Source organism: Bombina bombina, chromosome 11 (assembly GCF_027579735.1).
Source record: "Bombina bombina isolate aBomBom1 chromosome 11, aBomBom1.pri, whole genome shotgun sequence".
Lineage (NCBI taxonomy): Eukaryota > Metazoa > Chordata > Amphibia > Anura > Bombinatoridae > Bombina > Bombina bombina.
Window position 1 is genome coordinate 101,098,412 of NC_069509.1, and position 17,701 is coordinate 101,116,112.

Consider the following 17,701-nt stretch of genomic DNA (forward strand, 5'->3'; position numbering starts at 1 on the left):
CAGCTCTGGATCTTGCCTTGATATAGCATGCCTTTTTACTGTACTGTCCTCATTAACTGATAACTAGACAGCTAGTTAACAAACCAGACAGAAATAGTTTTGTGTTTATTCCAAACTGATTTTACTTCTGAATAGTTATTTTTGTAAAACTGCAATACAATAAGAAAAGTTGAAATTACAATATGTAGTTACACGTGGTGCTTGCAATACATACAATAATACATGTTTCTAACACAGAGAGCTTACATTTAATCCTTACAACAAATAGCAATGCAATTCAAATGTACAGTGAACTCTTAGCAAACAATAACTTACAGGCATATGTATGTTTAGAGGCAAATGTTTAAGAGCTGATTTCCATGTTTCTTGAAGCTAAGATGGCTGCTGAGAAACTGAAAGTAAACCTTTTATTAACAAACTTTATTAACACTTCCTGTTTTATTCTTGAGAGGAACCAAGCTGTAATTGCAACATGAAACCACCAGATGTCATCAACATGAACATAATAAGCATATAATAGACAGAACAGTGATATTTTCAAAGGGTTAATAACCATTAGGCCACTGATTTTACTGTTAATATAGGTAGGATAGGTCCCCTTCCATGAAATGAAATTGTTTTTAGCCTGGTCCAATGGTGTTATGGGCACAGGAATTGATGCCAAAACTTGCATAGGTGCTGTAATTCCCATTTTTTAATAAGTAACTCATATTTTCAAAGGGTTAATAACCATTGGGCTACTGATTTCACTATAAATATACATAGGGTAGATCCCCCTCCATGACCTGGAATTGTTTTTAGCCTGGCCCAACAGTGTTTTCGGCATAGGTGCTGTAATTCCCATTTTTGAATAAGTACTGGATATTTTCATAGGGTTAAGAACCATTGGGCCCTGATTTTACTGTTTATATACACAGGATAGACCCCCCTCCATAACATTAAAGGGACACTGTACCCAAATTTTTTCTTTTGTGATTCAGATAGAGCATGCAATTTGAAGCAACTTTCTAATGTACTCCTGTTATCAAATTTTCTTCATTCTCTTGGTATGTTTATTTGAAAAGCAAGAATTTAAGTTTAGATGCCGGCCCATTTTTGGTGAACAACCTGGGTTGTCCTTGCTGATTGGGCAGCACCAATAAACAATTGCTGTCCATGGTTCTAAACCACAAATTTGCTGGCTCCTCAGCTTAGATGCCTTCTTTTTCAAATAAAGATATCAAGAAAACGAAGAAAAATTGATAATAGAAGTAAATTAGAAAGTTGCTTAAAATTGCATGCTCTATCTGAATCACAAAAGAAAAAAATTGGGTACAGTGTCCCTTTAAATTGTTTTTAGCCTAGCCCAATGGAGTTTGGGAACAGAAATTGATGCCAAAACTGGCATAGGTGCTGTAATTCCCAATTTTTGAATAACTGATATTTTTAAAGGGTTAATAGCCATAAGGCCACTGATTTTACTGTTAATATATGTAGGGTAGATCCCCCTCCATTACATGAAATCGTTTTTAGCCTGGCCCAATGGTGTTTTGGGCACAGATATTGATACGAAAACTGGCATAGGTGTTGTTATTCCCATTTTTTAATAAGTTACTGATATTCTCAAAGGGTTAATAACCATTGGGCCACTGATTTTACTGTTAATATAGGTAGGATAGATCCCCCGCCATGATATAAAATTGTTTTTAGCCTTGCCCCATTGGGAATTCACCTCTGTGTAACCATATTATATGAAACATATTGTTATTTAAATAAAACTATATTTTTATTTTAAGGTCAATTTAAAGCAGTCTGACAAAAAAAAAATGAATAAGAAACCAACTTCAATGAAAAAGAAACCAAATACCATGAATAAGAAATAGCTTGAATAAGAAACCAACTTCAATGAAAAAGAAACCAAATACCATGAATAAGAAATAGCTTGAATAAGAAACCAACTAAGAAAAAATCCAAGCACAAATAAGGTTCCTAGTATTCGGAGCTGTAAAAAGACAAACTGAAAATTTCTGTTTGTCTGTTATAAACCAGCCTCTAATAAGCTTCTTATTTCATAAAAAAATTAACACGTATTCTTCTCACTCTTTTGCCATACAATAAAAATCCTATGTCCAAAACAACTGTTTCCTCGACCTCAACACTCTGTACCATACGATCACCGTAGACACGTGACGTCAGAATAACCTTTAGTGGGATGGGAACTAGCCGCTATCTTTAGACGAAATATACGGACGTAGCAACTCGCAAGGCAGTTTGATCACGTGACCGATTTAAATACGCATTTAAAGTGCGACAGTCTTCAGGTTGAGGTCACCCCATGTGTTTTTTGTCTTCACACAATCGGTAGAATTATGGCAAAGAAAAAGCGACTTAGGCTTATTGCAGAAATGGCTAAGAAGATTCGTGCTTACAGAGAACTGAAGAACCGGCCGCGCGATTCTCAGCGATATGCACTAGACTATCAGGTAAATGTGAGCAATCACAAAGATCTGTCTATTATCAATACGGTTTTCTAATTAGGGGGTAAAGGAGGAATCAATGCTAGAAACGCAGTTGCATGGTACTGGGTATATTAAATGAAACTCATCTCTATAGTGTGAACTTTATGATCTTTGTGTTAGGGATTTTAATTTGTATGTAAACAGTTTTTGTAAGAACTTAGTTGGACGCTTTGGCATGCATATACTTTATTAGATATATATATATATATATATATATATATATATATATATATATATGAGAGAGAATTTAGGAGGTGAAACTTCTCGCCCTTTTCTAATTATAAATTGTTAGTTAAAGAGATATTGTACTTAGGAGGAACACTGCACTGTATGTTCTGGCTACCTTGGACAGTTATGTTTAAAGGGACAGTCAAGTCCAAAAAAAACTTTCATGTTTCAAATAGGGCATGTAATTTTAAACAGCTTTCCAATTTACTTTTATCACCAATTTTGCTTTGTTCTCTTGGTATTCTTAGTTGAAAGCTAGACCTAGGAAGGCTCATATGATAATTTCTAAGCCCTTGAAGGCCGCCTCTAATCACATGCTTTTGTATTTGCTTTTCACAGCAGGGGAGAGCTAGTTCAGGTAAACCCTATAGATAACATTGTGAGCACGCCCGTGGATTGTGGCAGGCACTGCACTAATTGGCTAAAATGAAAGTCAATAGATGATAAATAAAATGTCATGTGATCAGGGGGCTGTCAGAAGATGCTTAGATACAAGGTAATCACAGAGGTTAAAAGTATATTAATATAACTGTGTTTATGCAAAACTGGGGAATGGGTAATAAAGGGATTATCTATCTTTTAAAACAACAATAATTCTGGTGTTGACTGTCCCTTTAAAGGGACATGAAACTCAAGATTTTTCTTTCATGATTTAGAAAGAGCATGTGATTTTAAACAACTTTCTGATTTACCTCTATTATCTAATTTGCTTCATTCTCTTGATATTCTTTGCTGAAAAGCATATCTAGATAGGCTTAGTAGCTGCTGATTAGTGGCTGCACATAGGTGCATCGTGTGATTGGCTCACCCATGTGCATTGCTACTTTTTAACAAAGGATAGCTAAAAAAATGAGCAAATTAGATAATTGAAGTAAATTGGAATGTTGTTTAAAATTGTATTCTCTACCTGAATCATGAAAGAAAAGTTTTTGGTTTAGTGTCTCTTTAATAAATCTAAACCAGCCAAACAATGCAAGCTCTCAATAAAACAAACTGGGAACAAGTGAAGGGTGCACAGACTTATGTAATCACCCTAGACATAAACAAAACACGGAAGGGGACTGGACTGGGTACACATCCCATGACCCTTCAACATACTCAACCCTGGGAGCTCAATGGCACTCACAAGAAGCTGTGCTGTCCCCAGATTTACAGGCAGTTAACCCCAGACAGGTCTGGGTGCAAGGCCCAAAGAGAAAATTGCAAAACAAATGAATACAACACACAGAAAAAGTCCAGCACCCTTCACTTGTTCCCAGTTTGTTTTATTGAGAGCTTGCATTGTTTGGCTGGTTTAGGGACCTTGATGTGGTACCTGGGCTTGTCCCATTTGGCCAGAAGCGGTAACTAACCCTTCCATTTTACTTTTAATCTTAGCTGAGCGCTTGTGAGTGCCGGACTTTCTCTGTGTGTTAATTAGTTTTGCAATTTTCCCTGTGGGCCTTGCACCCAGACCTGTCTGGGGTTAACTGCCTGTGACTCTGGGGACAGCACAGCTTCTTGTGAGTGCCATTGAGCACCCAGGGCTGAGCATGTTGCAGGGTCATAGGATGTGTACCCTGTCCAGTCTGAGATTTGCAGTCCCCTTACATGTTTTTTGTGCATATAAAAAGTCTACACACCCCTGTTAAAATGTCAGGTTTCTGTGATGTAAAAAAAATGAGATAAAGATAAATAAATTTCAGAACTTTTTCCACCTTTAATGTGACCTATAAACTGTACAACTTGATTGAAAAACAAACTTCTAGGTGGAGGGAAGTAAAAATAAAAAACTGAAATAATATGGTTGCATAAGTGTGCACACCCTCTTATAACTGGGGATGTAGCTGTGTTTAGAATTGAGAGAAATCATGTTAAATAGGAGTCAGTACACACCTGCCATCATTTAAAATGCCTCTGATTAACCCCAAATAAAGTTCAGCTGTTCAAGCAGGTCTTTCCAGACATTTTCTTAGTCGCAACATACAGCAAAAGCCATGGTTTGCAGAGAGCTTCCAAAGCATCAGAGGGATCTCATTGTTAAAAGGTATCAGTCAGGAGAACGGTACAAAATAATTTCCAAGGCAGTGAAGTGAAGACAGTCATCATCAAGTGGAGAAAATATGGTGCAACAGTAACATTACCAAGAACTGGACGTCCCTCCAAAATTGATGAAAAGACGAGAAGAAAACTGGTCTGGGAGGCTGCCAATAGGCCTACAGCACCATTAAAGGAGCTGCAGGAATATCTGGCAAGTACTGGCTGTGTGGTGCATGTGACAACAATCGCCCGTATTCTTCATATGTCTGGGCTATGGGGTAGAGTGGCAAGACGGAAGCCTTTTCTTACCAAAAAAACATCCAAGCCCAGCTAAATTTTGCAAAAACACATCTGAAGTCTCCCAAAAGCATGTCGCAAACAGTGTTCTGATTTGATGAAACCAAGATTAAACTTTTTGGCCATAATTCCAAAAGATATATTTCTGCGCAAAAACAGCACTGCATATAACCAAAAGAACACCATACCCACAGTGAAGTATATTGGTGGCAGCACCATCATGCTTTGGGTCTGTTTTTCTTCAGCTGGAACTGGGGCCTTAGTCAAGGTAGAGGCAATTATGAACAGTTCCAAATACCAGACAATATTGGCACAAAACCTTCAGGCTTCTGCTAGAAAGCTGAACATGAAGAGGAACTTCATCTTTCAGCATGACAACGCCCCAAAGCATTATATCCAAATCAACAAAGGAATGGCTTCACCAGAAGAAGATTAAAGTTTTGGAATGGCCCAGTCAGAGCCCAGACCTGAATCCAATTGAAAATCTGTGGGGTGATCTTAAGTGGGCTGTGCACAAGAGATGCCCTCACAATCTGACAGATTTGGAGTGTTTTTGCAAAGAAGAGTGGGCAAATCTTGCCAAGTCAAGATGTGCCATGCTGAAAAACAAATACTCAAAAAGACTGAGTGCTGTAATAAAATCAAAGGGTACTTCAACAAAGTATTATTTTAAGGGTGTGCACACTTCTGCAACCATATTATTTTAGTTTTTTTTCGCGGAGTGCGAAGAAGTTTCTTTCAGATTTGCGCAATTATAGGCGCAGAGTGCTTTGATGAATATGACGATCATTTCGTATGTGCTAATTTTTGACGGAATTATAGGAGAATGGCTTTGATAAATCTAGCCCTAAGTGTGTGTGAGAGAGTTATTGTGTGACACTGAGTAAGAGAGTGTGCGGGAGAGTCTGAGTGTGTGTATTTTAGTGTAGGTGTTTGTGTGTCAGTGAGTTTGGGTTTATGAGTGTGAGAGTGAGTGTATATTTTTATTTAAAAAAAATACTAATTTCTGTGATTCAATTTGGAAATCTTATACATGTTGGATAATAAACTGCTGTCAATTAATTTTAACTTGATATATTTAGTGAATGCACCAAAAGAAATAACACACACAAATATTTTGCAACCTTGGTAATTTCTAGATATTACAATTTGGGAGGTCAAACAGTGCATGGATATGTGTGTGCATGTATAAAAAAAATAATTAAAAATATATATATTCTCTATCAGATCTCTGAAGCGCATGTGGGAAACGCGTCATATCTAACCCTGCACACTGTGACTGTGTCTTTCACTTGTCTGCTCAATAAATTATCCACTTTGGAAAAGAGTTTTGCAGTTCCTCGCTTTTCTTCTCCTCAATATTCTCTCTCTTTCTCTTTCTTTTTTTTTCTCTCTTTATCGAGCTCCACAGGAGAACGAGACTCAAAGTTTCAGCTACTACCTTGGAACTTTGAGTCAAGTACCCATGTGAAGCTCTATCATTACAAGACTACATTTGTGTGTGACTTACACCTATATACCCCTGTAGAGCTCTGGTATCGTAGGGGAGACCATACCCTTAATAGAGCCTAACTAGGATTGTTTAATGAGCAGCCTACTTCATCTAGGTGTTGTCTCCCCCAGAACCCATAGCTGGTGTTGCTCTTATATACCTTTTTGTTAATTTATTACTGTATATAGCGTTATTTAATTTATGGTATAAAATAAAAACAAATTACTGTATTGTAAAGGTGTTTGCAATGGCTAAACATATGAAAAGATAGGGTGCAGTAGTTGGCGTGGCCTGGTCAGCTGGTGGGTGAGGTCAGAAGTGGCGAGTAACATTTTGGTCTGGCTAGTAGCTTAGTACTGGACATTTTGAGCCCTGATTATTTATTTATCTCTAATCTAAAAAAAAAAATTGCTCAGTGAAAATGGAGGCCACTGATGGGGTTAATGTTGCGCCACAAAGAATTAAGCTATGATATAGGGACAAAATATAGTACATATGGTCATAGCGCATAGATGGCACAGGGAGAGGTTATATTAACCCCTTAATGACCAGACCATTTTTCAATTTTCTTACCCTTAAGGACAAAGGCTATTTTTACATTTCTGCTGTTTGTGTTTAGCTGTAATTTTCCTTACTCATTTACTGTACCCACGCATATTATATACCGTTTTGCTCGCCATTAAATGGACTTTCTAAAGATACCATTATTTTCATCATATCTTATAATTTACTATAAAAAAATTATAAAATGGGGGAAAAACACACTTTTTCTAACTTTGACCCCCAAAATCTGTTACACATCTACTATCTCCAAAAAACACCCATGCTAAGTAGTTTCTAAATTTTGTCCTGAGTTTAGAAATACCCAATGTTTACATGTTCTTTGCTTTTTTTTTTTTTTTTGAAAGTTATAGGGCGATAAATACAAGTAGCACTTTGCTATTTCAAAACCACTTTTTTTTTTCAAAATTAGCGCTAGTTACATTGGAACCCTGATATCTGTCAGGAATACCTGAATATCCCTAGATATATATATATATATAAAATTTGTTATTGGTATGTGCACTCTCACCATCAAACCGCAACTTGCCAGGGTGCTGTAGCCAGGTATTGTAGGAAGTGAAACGATGAAAGCACTCACTGGACTATGGGCAACAGTGTCAATAAAATATCGTTTATTGTGACGTTTCGGGACCAACAGTGTCCCTTCTTCTGACAAGCAACAAGTGAAAACAGACAAACATATAAAGGCCCCTAAACCACTCCCCATAGTGAACTACCAATCCCAATGTGCCGTGTGCAAAAGTAAGTGAGCCGTGTGCAAAACCGGCAATGATCTCCGTGTTATAATTTCAAATACACATAAATCTTGTTCAAACTTATTAAAGGTGTACATTGAATCATACCTATCAATATTTGTTAGTGTCATAGTGTTTGTGTGATGTTAATAACTGAAAAACTGTATCCGATCATACACATGCTCAATGTCTCACATAGTGCGTTAAACCTAATAGAAAGGTAAATAAAACCTGATAGGCGTAGATCACACGCCCCTATTGTGTGATAGGCTCAGCACATATGCCTCACAAGCACACACCTTCCAAAGAATCACAAGCCAACCGCGATAGCCAACCATGTAAACAACCAACCTGATTGGCTACATGTGACCGAACAGCCCCGCTGTCAATAGCGGTGGCGAAACTACTAGTCTAATGGTTGTCATGGTTCCCACCGAAAGGTCCCCCTGCTGCATATCATTGCATAACAGCCCCACATACCTCTCATTGTGCGCATTCTGAGTCCTACACGAACCGCATAACGTTGAACCGGCATTGCTCACAACTAACACACTACGCCGTAACCACCATTGCCTTATCGCATAGTTGCTATGGAAACCCGTATGTAAAGCACAGATCCCGATTGCGGCTGTATGTTGTGCCTCCTCATCACAACCCGTATGCAAAGCACAGATCCCGATTGCGGCTGTATGTTGTGCCTCCTCATCACAACATCCATGTTCTCAAATCGCTATTCATTATATCACCAGCCGCCATTATGCTGATATAATGGTTACTATGGTAACCTGTATACACCACTAGTCTCGAATGCGACTAACAACCAAGAGCTCTATGCTTGTGTGCTTGTAATATGCGTGAATGGGTAATCATGAATAATATCATACCCAATTACATATCAGCATCAGAATGAACAACTGCTCTTTCTGTCCACCCCAGAGAGCCAACAGGACAACCACAGCACCTGTCAAGACAAAACATTCTCCACATTAGAGGGACCAATCAGAAACAAAGTGTGCTATGATCCTGCCAACCATCTGTCACAGATGGTGCTTGCCGCCGGACCATCCTATTTAAAACCATATACACAATACCCACTAATAATGGTGATAAATAAAATAATAAAATCATCTAATACTATTCAAACATATAAAATAACTCGAAAACACACACCCCCTAAGTGTCAAACCCTCTGAGAACACGTCAGGGATGTACCCACCCCACTCGGGGGGCTACAACTCAAACTCCTTGTGTATAAAAACTGACCACCTATGGAAAAAATAACCAAAAGATATATATAAGTCCGTACACCAATATAAAAGTGCTAACAATATTGATCATGGTGTACCCGTATGTATCCTAAAATAATCCAAAGCTAACAAAATCTTACATCTCCCTATATACCTCATATAAAATAACTTACCCAATCATATCCAGACATCCAAAGTGATAGACACTGATCACCATACTTTTATCGCAACTATTGTCAAATCCATTGAGCATGTATAGAAAGCATACCAGTCACAGACAAAACCAAAGTTTGAAAGTGTAACCAGAGTGATAAAGCAAGATTAAAAACAAATAAAAACATAGCACCCCTCAACTAATAACAATTTCACAGTAAAACATCTAACATATGAAAATCATGGAACACCATGGAAAGAAATTCCAACTCCAAAAGGGAGAAGTAACCCAGGAGTAGAAAGTAGACTCTCATTATTTAGCGATACACACAGTATCGCCCGCCCCCATGGGCATAGATCCAATGAATCAATGGACTCTCACAGCACATATCCATTATAGAAAGTTCTGCCACCCCGTCTGGATATTTAAACCTCTTGGGGCCAATGTACATAATTCATGTATCCAGCGTGCTTCTTTTCTCAGAAGGATCTTGGCTCGGTTTCCACCTCTGCGTAGGGCTGGCACGTGGTCAATTATTCTGAAGCGTAGGTCGCTCACAGTATGTCCTGCTTCAAGAAAGTGGCGAGCCACCGGATGTTCTGCCTTTCCCGTGTTAATTGCCGATCTAATGCTTGAACGGTGATTCGCCATCCTCACTCTGGCGTCATCCGTCGTCTTGCCAGTGTAAAATTTCCCACAAGGGCAATTAAGTAGGTATACGATGAATTGAGTTGTACATGTCAGGTAATATTTTATCTGATATCTTTTACGACAATCAGGATGTTGAAATGTCGTGCCAGTGTGCATACTGTTGCAAGTAACACAACTAAGGCATTTGTAGCATCCAATTTTTCTCTTGAGCCATGTCTGTTTCTCATTTTTTATAGGGATATCAGTCTTATAGGGATATCAGCACCACGACTGGCATACCGTAGGGGTAGGAGTCTACGAGATGTCCTGGTTAAGACTGATATCCCTATAAAAAATGAGAAACAGACATGGCTCAAGAGAAAAATTGGATGCTACAAATGCCTTAGTTGTGTTACTTGCAACAGTATGCACACTGGCACGACATTTCAACATCCTGATTGTCGTAAAAGATATCAGATAAAATATTACCTGACATGTACAACTCAATTCATCGTATACCTACTTAATTGCCCTTGTGGGAAATTTTACACTGGCAAGACGACGGATGACGCCAGAGTGAGGATGGCGAATCACCGTTCAAGCATTAGATCGGCAATTAACACGGGAAAGGCAGAACATCCGGTGGCTCGCCACTTTCTTGAAGCAGGACATACTGTGAGCGACCTACGCTTCAGAATAATTGACCACGTGCCAGCCCTACGCAGAGGTGGAAACCGAGCCAAGATCCTTCTGAGAAAAGAAGCACGCTGGATACATGAATTATGTACATTGGCCCCAAGAGGTTTAAATATCCAGACGGGGTGGCAGAACTTTCTATAATGGATATGTGCTGTGAGAGTCCATTGATTCATTGGATCTATGCCCATGGGGGCGGGCGATACTGTGTGTATCGCTAAATAATGAGAGTCTACTTTCTACTCCTGGGTTACTTCTCCCTTTTGGAGTTGGAATTTCTTTCCATGGTGTTCCATGATTTTCATATGTTAGATGTTTTACTGTGAAATTGTTATTAGTTGAGGGGTGCTATGTTTTTATTTGTTTTTAATCTTGCTTTATCACTCTGGTTACACTTTCAAACTTTGGTTTTGTCTGTGACTGGTATGCTTTCTATACATGCTCAATGGATTTGACAATAGTTGCGATAAAAGTATGGTGATCAGTGTCTATCACTTTGGATGTCTGGATATGATTGGGTAAGTTATTTTATATGAGGTATATAGGGAGATGTAAGATTTTGTTAGCTTTGGATTATTTTAGGATACATACGGGTACACCATGATCAATATTGTTAGCACTTTTATATTGGTGTACGGACTTATATATATCTTTTGGTTATTTTTTCCATAGGTGGTCAGTTTTTATACACAAGGAGTTTGAGTTGTAGCCCCCCGAGTGGGGTGGGTACATCCCTGACGTGTTCTCAGAGGGTTTGACACTTAGGGGGTGTGTGTTTTCGAGTTATTTTATATGTTTGAATAGTATTAGATGATTTTATTATTTTATTTATCACCATTATTAGTGGGTATTGTGTATATGGTTTTAAATAGGATGGTCCGGCGGCAAGCACCATCTGTGACAGATGGTTGGCAGGATCATAGCACACTTTGTTTCTGATTGGTCCCTCTAATGTGGAGAATGTTTTGTCTTGACAGGTGCTGTGGTTGTCCTGTTGGCTCTCTGGGGTGGACAGAAAGAGCAGTTGTTCATTCTGATGCTGATATGTAATTGGGTATGATATTATTCATGATTACCCATTCACGCATATTACAAGCACACAAGCATAGAGCTCTTGGTTGTTAGTCGCATTCGAGACTAGTGGTGTATACAGGTTACCATAGTAACCATTATATCAGGATAATGGTGGCTGGTGATATAATGAATAGCGATTTGAGAACATGGATGTTGTGATGAGGAGGCACAACATACAGCCGCAATCGGGATCTGTGCTTTGCATACGGGTTGTGATGAGGAGGCACAACATACAGCCGCAATCGGTATCTGTGCTTTACATACGGGTTTCCATAGCAACTATGCGATAAGGCAATGGTGGTTACGGCGTAGTGTGTTAGTTGTGAGCAATGCCGGTTCAACGTTATGCGGTTCGTGTAGGACTCAGAATGCGCACAATGAGAGGTATGTGGGGCTGTTATGCAATGATATGCAGCAGGGGGACCTTTCGGTGGGAACCATGACAACCATTAGACTAGTAGTTTCGCCACCGCTATTGACAGCGGGGCTGTTCGGTCACATGTAGCCAATCAGGTTGGTTGTTTACATGGTTGGCTATCGCGGTTGGCTTGTGATTCTTTGGAAGGTGTGTGCTTGTGAGGCATATGTGCTGAGCCTATCACACAATAGGGGCGTGTGATCTACGCCTATCAGGTTTTATTTACCTTTCTATTAGGTTTAACGCACTATGTGAGACATTGAGCATGTGTATGATCGGATACAGTTTTTCAGTTATTAACATCACACAAACACTATGACACTAACAAATATTGATAGGTATGATTCAATGTACACCTTTAATAAGTTTGAACAAGATTTATGTGTATTTGAAATTATAACACGGAGATCATTGCCGGTTTTGCACACGGCTCACTTACTTTTGCACACGGCACATTGGGATTGGTAGTTCACTATGGGGAGTGGTTTAGGGGCCTTTATATGTTTGTCTGTTTTCACTTGTTGCTTGTCAGAAGAAGGGACACTGTTGGTCCCGAAACGTCACAATAAACGATATTTTATTGACACTGTTGCCCATAGTCCAGTGAGTGCTTTCATCGTTTCACTTTATATATATATATATAAATTTTTTTTTTTTTTTTAAGAAGACAACCCAAAGTATTGATCTAGGCCCATCCTATATTATAAAAGACAAGTGTTTGTCTGAAGCCATCATGCGCAGTTCAGACAAACACTTGGCCTTGCGCACCCACCCGACCTCGCACGCGCACCCCTGCAGGTGAAAACAGCAGCGTGAGGACCGGGCAAGTGAAAGGGCAGAGCTGATCGCACGTGCAGGGGTGTAAATAACAGCAGCGTGAGGACCGGGCAAGTGAAAGGGCAGAGCTGATCGCACGCGCAGGGGTGTAAATAACAGCAGCGCGAGGACCGGGCAAGTGAAAGGGCAGAGCTGATCGCACGCGCAGGGGTGTAAATAACGAGAGAGAGAGAATATAACACAACACAACACGGCCCGTGTGAACGGGCTTTAGGACTAGTTTTGGTATATTTCATGCCACCATTTCACCGCCAAATGCAATCAAATTAAAAAAAAAAAAAAAAAAAAAGTTCACTTTTTCACAAATTTTAGGTTTCCCACTGAAATTATTTACATATATTATCTACATTACATTATTTACTTATAACCGCTTCTGCAATTATGGCACAAATGGTTGTAAATGCTTCTCTGTGATCCCCTTTGTTTAGAAATAGCAGACTTATATGGCTTTGGGGTTCTTTTTTGGTTATTAGAAGGCCACTAAATGCCGCTGCGCACCACGCATGTTTTATGCCCAGCAGTGAAGGGGTTAATTGGGGAGCTTGTAGGGTTAATTTTAGCTTTAGTGTAGTAGACAACCCCAAGTATTGATCTAGGCCCATTTTGGTATATTTCATGCCACCATTTCACCGCCAAATGCCAGCAAATAAAAAAACAAAAAAAAAACTTTACATTTTTCACAATTTTAGGTTTCTCACTGAAATTATTTACAAACAGCTTGTGCTATTATGTCACAAATTGTTGTAAAAGCTTCTCTGGGATCCCCTTTGTTCAGAAATAGCAGACTTATATGGCTTTGGCGTTGCTTTTTGGTAATTAGAAGGCCGCTAAATGCTGCTGCGCACCACACGTGAATTATGCCCAGCAGTGAAGGGGTTAATTAGGTAGCTTGTAGGGTTAATTTTAGCTTTAGTGTAGAGATCAGCCTCCCACCTGACACATCCCACCCCCTGATCCCTCCCAAACAGCTCTCTTCCCTCCCCCACCCCACAATTGTCCCCGCCATCTTAAAGGGACAGTATACACTCATTTTCATATAACTGCATGTAATAGACACTACTATAAAGAATAAGATGCACAGATACTGATATAAAAATCCAGTATAAAACTGTTTAAAAACTTACTTAGAAGCTGTCAGTTTGGCTCTGTTGAAAAGGTAGCTGGAAAGCCCACTGCAAGTGGCAAATAAGACACTCCCCCCTCCACCTTTTGCATATGAAAAGACCCTTTACACAAACAGGAGCAAGCTGGAGAAGGTAGCTGACAGTATTCACATAAAACTTTGGGGCTTGGTTAGGAGTCTGAAAATCAGAGCAATGTTATTTAAAAATAAGCAAAATTATACATTTATTTAAAAAAAAAAAAAAACTTTATGGGCTATATAAATAGATCATCTACAAAACATTTATGCAAAGAAAAAATGAGTGTATAATGTCCCTTTTAAAGGGATATTTAACCCAATTTTTTTTCTTTCATGATTCAGATATAGAATACCATTTTAAACAACTTTCTAATTCAAATCTATTATCTAATTTGCTTCATTCTCTTGATATTCTTTCCTGAAAAGCATATCTAGATAGGTTCAGTGGCTGCACATTGATGACTCATGTGATTGGTATTTCTTTAACAAAGGATATCTAAAGATTGCAGCAAATTAGGTAATAGAAGTAAATTTGAATATTGTTTAAAATTGTATTCTCTATCTGAATTATAAAATATTTTTTTGGGGGTTTAATGTTCCTTTAAGTCATGGCAGAAAGTCTGCCAGTACTAAATAAAAAAAAAAAAAAAAACCACTCCTTTTATTTATTAAATAAAATATTTTAGCTGTGATGGACCCCCAACCTCCCTTATCCCCCCCAGCTCTCTAACCCTCTCCCCTACCTAATTGCCACCATCTTGTGTACTGGCAGCTGTCTGCCAGTACCCAGTTTGCCCCCAAAAACAAAAGTGCTTTTTTTTTTTTCTTTTGAACTTTTAAACTTTTACTGTAGTTTAGCAGCCCCCTCCCAGATCCTTTTATATTTAATTTTTTTTAACTTCCCCCCCCCCTTTTCCCTCCTCATTGGTGTCAGTGGCTAATGCGCAGGCCCCCGGCACCCGGCGTGCACATTGCACTTACAGGAACCAGATGCCGGGTAGCGATAGGCCGTCCACCCGCCTCCCTGCTATGCTCCCACCCACCAACGAACGGTACCATCGCTACCGGTGCAGAGAGGGCCACAGAGTGGCTCTCTTTGCATTGGAGTCTTGTAAAAAGGTATTGCAGGTACCAGGTACGTCTATTGTCATTAACTATTCGTTTTTGCATGACGTACCTGGTACGTCAGTTGTCATTAAGGGGTTAATATATATTTGTATAGTACAAATGGATTTTACATGGTAGAAAATAAGTTTAAAGTGATGATAAAGTTTCCTTTTCGTATAATCAGATCCGGAATTAAAACAATAGTTTAGATGGACTTTAATTCATCCATTCTTATGAATATACACTATAACTTTCTTTTTAATATAGGAATCTAAATTCTTATACCCTGGCCACCCACTTCAAAAGCATTTTTTTTATAGTGAGGTAACGGTTTGACAAAAAATTGTCGGAGTGCCATATGGCTAGAGAGTTTATTGGAGAACAGTTCATACCGCTAGCTCACAAACAAAAACTTGGTCGCTATTAAAACAACAAATATAAATAAAAAAAAAAAAAGCTTTAGCCCTGCTGTGGGGTATTAGAATTTCATTGCTTTATTAAAAATTAAGTTATAGCGTATCTTAATCAGAATGGGTGAAGTTTAAGAATTGGGAACTTTACCATCACTTTAAGCAGGAAAATAAGAAACATAGACTATAGGTGTGTATAGTAGAAGAGTAAAGAGTAAGCAGGGCAGAAATAATGTGCATAGCAGCATAGGTAAAGGAAGTACAGGGAAAGTTACACAACATAAAACTAGAGGGTGATAATGTAAATATCACAATAGCTTACAGGAGCTGAGTTTAAATGTAAAAGGAATTTAACAAACCTGAAGGAGTAAAAATAATGTTATACTTTTCAGGAGGAATAGAATAAAAAAGTCAAACTAAAATATTAAGTGCTGTGAAAACAGATTTGTCTCGAGATGAGAAGAACAAAGGATACAATAAGAAAGACTAGACACTCTCTTAAAGGGCCACTGTAAGTAAATATTTTCTATGCCTGTTACTAACTAACTACCCCAAATACGCTTTTTATCAATAGCATTTCATTAACATATCTCTACCGTATATCAGAAATCTTGTCTGCAAATTTAATTGTTTTCCAAACCCACTCCGCGGGTATCCTTTGCTCTGTACCAATCCGTTTACAATACCTAGGTTTCAAAATGGCGCTTTAAACACAATTTCATTGGTTTAAATATTTTGAACATGCAGTGCTGAAAATAGTGGGCAGGATAACGTGACATCATCGGCAAATAAAAGATATAACTTTTAGAACGTTATGAAGCTTTGTTTTGGAGAAAATATAGGTCAGTAGGTTTTAATTAATGTTTATTAACTTTAATATGTTAGTTGTTTGGCTTAAAAATTATAACGGAAAGTAATCCTTTAAGAGCAGATATGAAAGCAGAAATATGCTGTGTCCTTGCTTTAAAAAATATGCATTAAAAAAAAAAAAAAAAAAAAAACCTGCATGGTCCCGACACCCGGGACATGCAGAGCGCAGCAGGGCTAAAGCTTTTCTTTTTTCTTTTTGTATTTCTTGTTTTAATAGCGACCAGCGACGGTAGTATGAGACCTTGAGGGCAGAGAGCAGGAATAAAAGTCAGCGCACAGCAAATGATTGCAGCCTGCTTGCTGGCTTCTGTAGAGAGGGATGAGCTGTAGTTGTCAAATCTGAGCGGCCACTTTGATTTCAAGCCGGGGCCCCGCTTCAGTTTTAAGCACACCTGTGACACCGTACCTTAGAGAAACTTCTCTTGGCTATTTTAGGGGGATATCTGTGTGTGCAGGTGACTATTACTGTGCATAATTATTAGGCAACTTAACAAAAAACAAATATATACCCATTTCAATTATTTATTTTTACCAGTGAAACCAATATAACATCTCAACATTCACAAATATACATTTCTGACATTCAAAAACAAATCAGTGACCAATATAGCCACCTTTCTTTGCCAGGGCACTCAAAAGCCTGCCATCCATGGATTCTGTCAGTGTTTTGATCTGTTCACCATCAACATTGCGTGCAGCAGCAACCACAGCCTCCCAGACACTGTTCAGAGAGGTGTACTGTTTTCCCTCCTTGTAAATCTCACATTTGATGATGGACCACAGGTTCTCAATGGGGTTCAGATCAGGTGAACAAGGAGGCCATGTCATTAGATTTTCTTCTTTTATACCCTTTCTTGCCAGCCACGCTGTGGAGTACTTGGACGCGTGTGATGGAGCATTGTCCTGCATGAAAATCATGTTTTTCTTGAAGGATGCAGACTTCTTCCTGTACCACTGCTTGAAGAAGGTGTCTTCCAGAAACTGGCAGTAGGACTGGGAGTTGAGCTTGACTCCATCCTCAACCCGAAAAGGCCCCACAAGCTCATCTTTGATGATACCAGCCCAAACCAGTACTCCACCTCCACCTTGCTGGCGTCTGAGTCGGACTGGAGCTCTCTGCCCTTTACCAATCCAGCCACGGGCCCATCCATCTGGCCCATCAAGACTCACTCTCATTTCATCAGTCCATAAAACCTTAGAAAAATCAGTCTTGAGATATTTCTTGGCCCAGTCTTGACGTTTCAGCTTGTGTGTCTTGTTCAGTGGTGGTCGTCTTTCAGCCTTT

General features: G+C 38.9%; 1 protein-coding gene across 1 annotated transcript in view; it reads left to right on the forward strand.

Annotated features, from left to right (window-relative positions):
- The first annotated feature begins 2,262 nt into the window (after nt 1-2,262).
- Nucleotides 2,263-17,701, forward strand: part of MRPS34 (mitochondrial ribosomal protein S34) — a 245,507-nt gene continuing 230,068 nt past the window's right edge. The window contains exon 1 of the mRNA XM_053694924.1: nt 2,263-2,462. Coding sequence (XP_053550899.1) covers nt 2,349-2,462 — 114 coding nt within the window. The 5' untranslated portion in view covers nt 2,263-2,348. The remainder of the gene's footprint in view (nt 2,463-17,701) is intronic.